Raw genomic sequence first — 9,801 nt, forward strand, 5'->3', positions numbered from 1 at the left:
TCCCCAGCATGCTGGAATGCTGTCTTCATGCTGGCAGCCCACTGCCCTGTTCCCACCTCTCCATGCTGCACTGCAGGTGTCACTTCCCTGCAGCTCTGGGTTTCATTTCTGGAGCTGAAAACTTCCCCACATCCTTCAAAAAAAAAAAAAAAAAAGCTTGAGTTTCCATGCTCAGCTTGCTGTCTCCTTGCATCCACCTCTTCCTGTTTCTCCTGGCCTGGGATGGACACTGTGACCAGAGTGTGTGTGCTGAATCTGGAACGCACTTTTCCCTTACAGAAATGTTAATGCCACAGTTGCATGCATGAGAATGGGATTCAATGGAAACTATTTCTTCGTGTCCTGGTCAAATTCCCCTCCATTTGCTGCAGCTCTCCCTCCATAGAACTTAATGTGTTACCTGGGACTGACCCATCCATGAGCTGGGGAGAAGGAAGGAGTGAGCAAGAGCCCAAAGCAGGGCCCTTTTCCCCAGCCTGTGGCGCACACACCTGTATCTCTGTCAGGGTACAGAACACTGCTCTGGGAGGTTCCAGTTGCCCTCCCATGTAAGAGCACTAAGCCTGTGTCCAGGCTCTGTGGGTGCTGATGCAATGCCCTGGTGGTTTTGCTGATTTAGGGAAGCGGCATGGCTGCTGCAGAATAACCAAGACCCCACATGTGATGGCCACAGTCCCCATAGCTCTCCTTGCCCCAGCCTCCTGGCCTTAGCCCTGCCCCAGCCAGCCCCAGTGCTGCACCAGACTGCCAGTTCATAGGAACCCTTCAGCAGAAGGAGCAGGTGTTTCAGTAAGGAGAAGCAGTCCTTCATGAGCTTATGCAGACACCAGCTTTGGCATGACGATTCGGGTTGTGCAAGACTTCTCAGTGTTCCTTCTTGTCCCAGCGCAACGGGGCCCAGGACATCAAGGGTGTGGTTGGCCCAGTGTGGAGACTCAGCCCCAACAAAATTCCCACAGAGTCAATTTTAGCAATGCAGAAATTGAGCGGCCAGGGTCCCTTGGCGAAAGGACAGGGCACGGCTCCAGGGTGGTGACTCAAAGCCGCTGCTGCCACTGTGCTGGCCTTGGCGGCGCAGTAGGTGACTCTAAGGACACATCTCGAGGTGCTGCATGCTTAGCCCGGTCCCGCTGCAGGAACTTGGCCCGGGACACCAGAAGCAGCACGGGGTTCAAAAGGCTTGAGGCACATTACCACCACACAGGCACGTCTTGTTCTGCGTTCCCACCACGTGTGGGGCCACCTCTCCTCTGTGCCGCTAGATCTCTCCTTTCTTCCATCGTCGCTCTCCACTGGGTGGGGAAGAACGCTACAAGGAACAGGAGGTTATTGTGCAGAAGACTCTCAGGCCGTAGCGGGGTCTCCTTCCTCTAACCCTGCGGCCGGACTCACCCCTGAAAAGCCCGCGGGCTGAGCCGCACCCGCGGCTCGGAGCGTACAGCGGGCAGGGAGCCTTCGCTTCGCTCCGGGAGGGAGCGGCCTCCCGGGAGCCCGGGGCGGCGCGGGGGCGCGGAGACAGAGCCGGTCAGCGGCGCCGGACGGAACTGCTGGGGCGGGAGGCGCCTCCGGCAGAGTTTTGGCCGGCGCCGGCCCCTGCCCGTAGCCCAGCGCGGCCTCCCGAGCCGCGGGCGGGCAGGACCGAGGGCGGCACCGCCCGACGGGCGCAGGACGCGCGGAGCGGGGCGGAGCGGGCCGGGGCCGCCGCTCGGGCCGCGTGGCGCGGGCGCTGCCGCTGCGGGAGCGGGGCCCGCGGGGCGGGGATGCGAGCGGGGCGGTCGGTGCGCACCGGCGGGCGGGCGGGCGGGAGCGGGGCGGGGCGGCCCCGGGCCCCTTTGTTCGGCGGGAGGCGGCGGCGCGCCGCCCCACCGCTTTGTCCGCCCTGCCGGCGGGAGCCGCTCGTCCCGGTGCGCCGTGAGTGGGGCCGGGGGGCTGCGGGAGGGAGCGGGGCGGCGGGACAGGGCCAGGCAGGTGGGCAGGGGACGGTGCCCCCGGCGGCGGGAGCCCCGGGCGTGGGCTGGGGCCGCGGGCGGGTGGGATCGCGGGCTGGGGGCTCGGACAGGCGGGGCAGCTGGGCTGGAGGCCCTCGGGGCGCTGGAGTCGGTGGGAGCGGGGACCCGGAGGAGGCTGGGCTTGAGGGCTCGTTCCCAGGGTGGCAGGGGTCAGTGGGACAGCGACCCCGGATGGGCAGGGCCGGTGAGCCCCAGGGGCGATGCCCGCTGCTGTGCCCCTGGGCAGGGGAAACTGGGGGTCTCCAACAGGGCACAGGGGACTGCGAGCCCCTCGCGGGGGGACTGGGGTCGGTAGGACTGAGGGGTGGGCGTAGGGCCCAGCCAAGGTATGTGGTGCTAGTCCTGACTCCCAGCGTGGCCGGGAGGCCCTGGGTGGCTGTGCTGCTTTGAGAACTGGCCTCTGGACACCTGCCCCGGCTGGGGGACAGGCTGCAGGTAGCTCTGCCCTGGCTATGCCCACTGCTGCTGCCATCCCACGTGGCCAGCCATTCCCATGCCATACTTCCATAGTGTGCCATTGCCATCACAGCAATGCCACTCTATGTTTTTGCTTTCCTTGGGCTTGGTACCTGTCGTGGTTTGACAAAGCTTGGGTTTTAGTTCCTGGAACTGTCCTCCTGCCTCGTCCTCTCACCTTGTTCTTCACCCCGGTGCCAGGGTGGTGTGCTGCTAGAGACTAGAGTAAGGGCAGACACAAAGCACCCACTTCCAGGGAGGTGCTGGGGGAGAGGGGCTCACAGCTGGGAGACAGAGCAGCACTGAAACCTTGCAGAGCATATGACCACAGGAAGATGGTGACCCTTATGGGCTGAATTTGGGTCCCTGGTGCCACCAGCCTGTGCCACCTCCTGCAGCAAGAGCATGTCCCCAGCATAGATGCTTGTGCTGGAGGGACTGTTCTGCTTAGGTGAGGTTGGTCGGGAGGCTGGCTGAGCTTAGTGTGAAAGATCCTCTCATTCTGGACAATAGTGGAATCAGTGCAGCATCAATCATCATCTGCAGGGACATGCCCTGGCCAGAGGTGATGGGATGGGGCTGGCAGGGGCTGCTGGAGGCAGACGCATACCTTCTGCTCACCCTGGGCCATCCCTGCCACCTGCTGCCCTGGCTTGCATCATCTCATGCACAAGCTGCTGAAACCAGGGGTGGCAGTGGGTGTGGGTGTCTTGTGCCTTCTTTGGTCGGGAGATGTGACATGGTCCTTGTAATTTCCTCTCCAGTCTCTAGTGTCAGCTGTTTTGCCACGGTTTTGTGCAATTCCTTGGCTACCCCACACTGCCCCTTGCTATCACTGTCCTGTTCTCTGTTCCACCCCCCCACCAGCCCTTTCCGTCAAGATGCAGGGTGCTGCGAGCACTGGCCCCTGCAGGCTTTGGGGGCTGGGGTCCTGCAGGAGAGAGGGCACAGCACGGAGGTTTGGTGGGAGAGTGATGCTGCATCTCTACTGGCCCTCGGAGGAGAGCTCTGTGGAGTGAGGGGGACCTGGCTGATTAGCACGTGGTGGGGGAATGAAGCTCTGGGCACCTGGCCCCTTCAGCCAGGGCTCAGGTCTGGCAGCTGCAGTGGGCCAGGGAGCTGCCATGTGTTGCCTTCCTCGAGTGGCCTGTGGACCCCCGTGGGAGGGTGTGAGTGCTTTCACAGGGTGTGATGCTGGTTAGGGACCTGTTCAGTGCCAGGTGATAAATGGACGTTGTGTCACTAGGGGAGAAGGAAGTGATTCTGCTCCTGCTTGTCCCCTCACAGTCCCCAACTGGTGCTGCCCTACACTGGCATGTTTTCTCTGGTTGTGACTGTGCTCACTCTTCCCCTAGATGTGTCCCTGCAAGCAACCAGGATGTCCCAGCCTTTCCCCATCCCTCCACCCACCTGGCTGGCGGCAGGATGGGAGCAGGATGCAGCCGGGAGCACAGGGAGGCGGTGCTGAGCAGGGAATAAAGTTTTGGGGAATAAAGGCAGCTTCCTGGGGAGGGCTGTGTTTATGGATCTGTGGGTAAGGGAAGGGACACTGGTGCTGGAAGAGGGAGCGGGACAGAGCTGGGCTAGCAGCTGGCAGACTTCAGGGTCCCGGTGAGATGCCTGTGAAATTACTCAGTGCCTCTTTGCCTGCCCCTTCCTTGCAGGATTTGAGTCAACTGCCTGGTCAGGATGAGCTGGAGTTTCCTGACGCGGCTCCTGGAGGAGATCAACAACCACTCGACCTTCGTGGGCAAGATCTGGCTGACCGTCCTCATTGTCTTCCGCATCGTGCTGACGGCCGTGGGGGGAGAGTCCATCTACTACGACGAGCAGAGCAAGTTTGTCTGCAACACGCAGCAGCCGGGCTGTGAGAACGTCTGCTACGACGCCTTCGCGCCCCTGTCCCACGTCCGCTTCTGGATCTTCCAGATCATCATGGTGGCGACGCCGTCGGTGCTCTACCTGGGCTTTGCCATGCACCGCATCGCCCGCATGCCCGAGGCCTCGCGCTGCCGGCCGCCGGCAGCCCGGCGGGCACGCATGCCCGTGGTGCGCCGGGGAGCCGGGCGAGACTATGAGGAGGCGGAAGATGACAATGAAGAAGACCCCATGATCTTTGAGGAGATCGAGGTGGAGAAGGAGAAGAGCCCGGAGGGCGGAGAGAAGCACGATGGCCGGCGCCGTATCAAGCAGGACGGGCTGATGCGTGCCTATGTGCTACACTTGCTGTGCCGCTCCGTGCTGGAGATGGTGTTCCTCTTTGGGCAGTACCTGCTGTACCGCTTTGAGGTGAGCCCCTCCTACGTGTGCAGCCGCAGCCCCTGCCCGCACACTGTCGACTGCTTTGTCTCCCGCCCCACTGAGAAGACCATCTTCCTCCTCATCATGTACGCTGTCAGCGGGCTCTGCCTCTTCCTCAACCTCTGCGAGCTCTTGCATCTTGGTGTGGGGCGTATCCGTGATGCCCTGAGCCAGGCCGATGGCTCCCCACTCCCAGCTGGCGACAGCCCTGCACCACAATACCCCAAGAAAGCCCCCAGCGCCCCCCCTACCTACCACTCCCTGAAGAAGGAGCTGCCGCAAGCCCCACTGACCAACAGCAAGCTGGACTACCGGGAGAGCCTGGCCCAGGGGCGCTTCGCCCTGGCTGGAGCTCCCCCGGTGCATGAGCTGGACCGGCTGCGTGAGCACCTGCGCCTGGCCCAGGAGCACCTGGAGGTGGCCTTCCACCTGCAGCCCCCGCCACGGCCCCCCAGCCCTGCCCGCAGCAGCAGCCCCGAGGCCAACGGCATCGCCGCCGAGCAGAACCGCCTCAACCTGGCGCATGAGAAGGGGACCGCCGCCTGCGACAGGACCACGGGTGAGCCGGGACGGGGGATGGATCCCGCCCACTGGGGTGGAGGCATGGGGGGCTGCCCCGAAGCTCCCCTGGAGAGAGGATGCCCTTCCCCCTGGGGTGGATGCTAACCTGCTTTTTGCTCCCCACAGGGCTGTGAGTGTCGCCAGAGATGACAGCGGTGTCTGCCGGAGTGGCTGCCACTGCTGCAGTGGGATAGGCGTCCTGCCAGGAGCACAGGGCAAAGAATGCCACATGCCTGCCCAGCGGGGCAGTCTGGGCAGCCCTGTCCCAGTGGGCAGCAGAAGGGTCAGGGGCCATGGGGTTCATTCCTACTTAATTTTCAAAAAGGGAATATCTTATTTTTGTACATTTTTATAAACTCATCAACATGTGCACCCTGGCATTTTTATACTCCATCTCAATCTCCACTCTGGGCCTGTGCTCCCCCCATCTCTTGTTTCACCCACTTTTCCTCCTCCCGCTCCCATTTTCCCCAGCATGTTGTCTTCACACCTCCCTGTGCCCCCCATGCCCTCTGTGGCAGCACTGGCTGGTGCTGTGCATATGCCAGTGATTTTGGTACTGCTCCCTGAGGTGTGGGGGACTTCGGGGAGCAAGCTGGGGGTCTGGCTGGCCGGGCCAAGCTGTGGGACAGAGAGCTGGGCTGGCATTACTTTTGGAGGGGTTGGGAGAGGTCGTGGTGGCACTGCACTGCCAGAAAGTGACTTTGTAGCCGGGGGGCTGTGCTGCACAGCATCCTGGCACGGGGCTGTGAGTTGCGTGGCTGGCCTGCTTGGAAATGTCTGTGCAGAGGTCAGGGGCTGTTGTTCCCACTGCCTCCGCCCTGTCCTGGCAGGCGGCCCTTGGACCAAACCTTGTCTCCTCCCACTCTGGCTGCAGGGCTGGGACCCCCTGCACGGAGCCAGACCCTGGCCTCACAGTGTGGGGACGTGGTGCCCCAAGCTGGGCTCAGCCAGGAGCCAGTGGAGCATTCCTCATCATCTCAGCCTGGGTCACATGGGGACTTTTGTAGCGTTGTTTTTTACTCGGAAATTATTGTCACTCTGTTTTTCTTTTTTTTTTTTTTATATCTATATTAGTAAAGGCTGAAGACGTTTTGTACTGAACTGCTGCATCCGCTCATTTGGATGGAAGGGGTGGGAAGGGAATCCTGTGTGTCTGGGCTGGCGCTGCCGTGTGTGCATTGGGACCTCCCTGCTGCCCAGGGTGACTCAGTTGTTCCTGCTGTGAGGAGGCGGCTGCGGCCGGCCGGGGCAGCCATCATCATCCTGCTGGAGAGGGATTGCACTGGCCACGTTCCTATTTGGCCCTATCACTGTCAAGGGGCCAGGCGAGGGGCTTTCCTCTGCCTGCCCATCCTCCCACCATTCCCGTGTCTCCCCAGCCCTCCGCTGCCCCCATTCCTGCACAACCTGTTGCCCAGAGCAGAAGGGATGTTGCTCTGCTCTGCACACCCCTGCCTGGGGCAGGATCAAAACCCAGCCACACCGTGCCCATTTTGGCCAGTGTACTCCAGTCCCCTCTCTGGTACCCCAAATAAGAGCTGGATGTCTCTCACAGTATTTGCCCATCCCCTCATTTCTCCATCTAGATAGAAGCTGGCATTTCCAGGCTGCTTTAGTAAAGGGAACAGATTTATTTCAATCATCCCATTAAGCTTTCCAACAAGCTGTGCTGCTAGGAGAGGGCTCTCTTGTGGTGCCATGTGTGCTACCAGCCCTGCCACCAGTGTGAGGTTCATGGGCTCACCCAGGCACCTCCTGATCCTGCTGCAGCAGCCTGGCCCTGCCTGGAGCACAGGGGAAGCTGTTGAACAGCAGGAGGAAGACACCGATCTTTGTGGGGGTGCAGAATTGCAGGAGGGAAGCAGGTGGGGAGAGATGAGGGCTAATCCAGTTGCAGACAGCAGCCTGGCTTTGGCAGGGCAGCGATGCCTTCGCCATAGGCTGTGCCTATCTATGCCCAGCCATGCCCTGATTTGCTCTGAGCTGGGACTGGCCCTAGGGCAAGTCTGGCAGTGTGATGGTACCAGGGCCAGCCCAAAAATCTGGCTTGTGCAGGGGAGGGTGGTACAGCCAAACTGCCCCATCCCAGTGGCCAGGGTTCCACTGGGAAAGCAACTCCTCCTGGGTGGGCTCACGGTCCGGGGCTGGGCTGCAGGATGCCCTAGACACAAGTGCAGTCCTGGGCCAGGATGTTGGGCACCGTCTCGTACTTGAAGGAGTAGCCGCCGTCGGAGGTGGTGCGGACGCGCAGGGAGCGCATGGTGCCGGGCAGGGCAGCGCAGCAGAGCTGCACGCCCAGCCGGTGGCTCAGCCCGTGGCCTGCGGCGCAGCTCCCGTGGCAGTAATGGAAAACAAAGCTGCTGGGATGCACGATCCACTTGTCCCAGCCCAGCTCCTCGAAGGAGATGTTGAGGGAAGCCCGGCGGCAGTTGGTGTGGGCAGCTAGCTCCTCGGATGGACGCTGCAGCAGGCTCAGGGCGGCTGGGGACCAGGGCATGGCAGAGCGACGAGCCCTCTCGCTGCCCTTGGCCCGGGTGGTGGCCACCAGGAAAGGCATCTTGTCCCCCTCAGCCAGGCAGGGGCAGCCAGGGCAGCGCACCAGGAGCACAAAGAGCGGCTCCCAGAGCTGGGGCAGCAGCACTGGGGCCAAGTGAAACACGGTCCAGTGCTCGGGTGTCCGCTCCACCATGGCCGGCACCGACACCCGGCCCTGAGGTGACAGGGTCAGCACGTCAGGGGTGGAGTGGTTGGGGGCAGCCGAGGGGCCCGTGTAAAACCAGAGCTGGGCAGAAGTCACCACACGGTTCAGAGTGTGTGCCGAGGGCTGGAAGAGGTAGGTGAAAATCCCTTCTTCCTCCAGCAGCTTGTCTGGCTGTGTGGGCTCACAGGGAACATCTGTGGGGGGGAAAAGATGATCAGGGTGTGCACCCAAACCTGGGGAGAATCCCCAATGCCAGATGGCAAGTGGGATGTTGCAGAGGTCCCTGGAGTGCTGGCAGGGCACCTGGCTGCTGGCATAGGCTGTGGCAGGGAGCAGGGCAGCTGATGTGCTGTGCAGCAGCTTCTGCGCTGTGCCCCACAGCTGATCCCTGCTATGCCCTAGGCTGGTCCATTACTGTCACCCGTGCCCCCTAGTATCCTGCCCCATAGCTGGCTATCTTGCCCCTTTCCCCCAGAGTCCATATCATGCCCTGTCCCCCAGCATTCAGCCCCCATAGCATTCAGCCCCATTCAGCCCCATAGCTGGTCATCCTGTCCCCTCCTCCTATCCTCTGCATCCTGACCATCTCCCCAGCATGCTGGCTCATCTCCCTGTCCAGGATGTCCCATAATTGGTCATCCTGCTCCTTTCCCCCAGTATGTACATCCCATCCATCCCCCAGCATTCTGCCCCATCTCCTGCTGTTATAGCTGGTCATCCTGCCCCATGCTTCAGCATCCTGCCCTGTCCATTAGTATCCCAACCCACCTTCCAGTATCCTGCCCCATTCCCTAGCATCCCACCCTATTCCACCCTGCTCCTCAGCCTTCCCCATGTCTCTGCATCCTGCCTGGCCAGCTGTTTCCCAGCCTCTCAGCACCCTCTTGTGCTGCCTGTCCCTCTGCTGTCTGTCCTGAACTGTTCTGCGTGTCCCTGCCTGCCATACCTTTTCATCTCCTGGCTCTCCACCATGCCCATGTCCCAGCCTGGCGTACCTTCTTCCCCTTCTCCCACAGAGCACCACATCAGCCTCTCCATCCTTCAGCATCTGCATTGCTCCAACCCCCCACCCTGCTTCACCCTTTCATCAGGATGTTCTCACCTGTGGCAGGGAATAAGATCACCTGGGAGGTGTCCTCCAGCTCCTCTGGCTCCACTTCGGTGCTTTCAAGGACGTCTCTCCGGTGCACCCTCCTTGCTTCCATCTGTGGCTCCTCCGGGAACAGGGGGGGACTCAGGTGTTCCAGCACCCGGGCCCGCACCTTGGCCAGGATGAGCTGCCGGTCGGGGCCGGCCGCGGTGCAGCTGGCCAGGGCGGCGCCGGGCAGCATGGCAGGCAGCAGGTGCAGCAGCAGCAGCATGACCGTGGGGCACACGGGTAGCAGGGTGGCAGCTCGGGGGGCTCCTCTGCCGCGGGCTTCTGCCTGCCTGCCCGGCCCGTCTGCCCGCGGCGCTCCCCCCGGGGCAGGGTGGCATTGAGATCTATCTGACACTGACGCAAACGTCTGCTCGCCGTGAATATTATCTCTGAGCTGTGAAAGCGCTGAGACGTCTGGAATGCGAGGACTGCAAGGACAGTGTGGTCTGGGGGGGGCCGGCGCCCGGGCAGGGGGTGTGTGCGGGGGATGCTGCCGGCAGCAGTGGGTGCGCGGGGCTGGGGTGGTGCCAGCAGCCCAAGCTGGCAGGGATGCAGGGGGGTACCTTGGGTGAGCTTTGCAGCTGCTGATGCTGGGTGCCCCCCATGGCGGAGGAGTTGAAGGTCTAGGGCTT

The 9,801-nt window shown here is 62.1% G+C and overlaps 2 protein-coding genes across 4 annotated transcripts; one reads left to right on the forward strand and one right to left on the reverse strand.

The window, feature by feature from the left end:
• Positions 1 to 1,271: 1,271 nt before the first annotated feature.
• On the forward strand, positions 1,272 to 6,421 carry LOC115905989 (gap junction gamma-1 protein-like). Of its 3 annotated transcripts, none has more exons than XM_030952777.1 (3): positions 1,272 to 1,325; positions 4,130 to 5,325; positions 5,454 to 6,421. In XM_030952777.1, exons 2-3 carry the CDS (start codon positions 4,155 to 4,157, stop codon positions 5,459 to 5,461), a joined length of 1,179 nt encoding a protein of 392 aa, XP_030808637.1. In that variant the 5' UTR covers positions 1,272 to 1,325; positions 4,130 to 4,154; the 3' UTR covers positions 5,462 to 6,421. The 3 variants fall into 3 exon arrangements, with proteins under 3 accessions (XP_030808637.1, XP_030808634.1, XP_030808636.1); XM_030952774.1 differs by lacking the exon at positions 1,272 to 1,325 and adding an exon at positions 1,805 to 1,911; XM_030952776.1 differs by lacking the exon at positions 1,272 to 1,325 and adding an exon at positions 1,809 to 1,904.
• Positions 6,422 to 7,491: 1,070 nt separating this feature from the next.
• INHA (inhibin subunit alpha) lies at positions 7,492 to 9,507 on the reverse strand. The gene is given in 3 exon segments (XM_030952621.1): positions 7,492 to 8,225; positions 9,134 to 9,407; positions 9,409 to 9,507. Coding segments are annotated over 3 exon segments (1,107 nt in total).
• Between the last annotated feature and the right edge of the window lie 294 nt (positions 9,508 to 9,801).

The sequence above is a fragment of the Camarhynchus parvulus genome, chromosome 7 (genome assembly GCF_901933205.1).
Source record: "Camarhynchus parvulus chromosome 7, STF_HiC, whole genome shotgun sequence".
Lineage (NCBI taxonomy): Eukaryota > Metazoa > Chordata > Aves > Passeriformes > Thraupidae > Camarhynchus > Camarhynchus parvulus.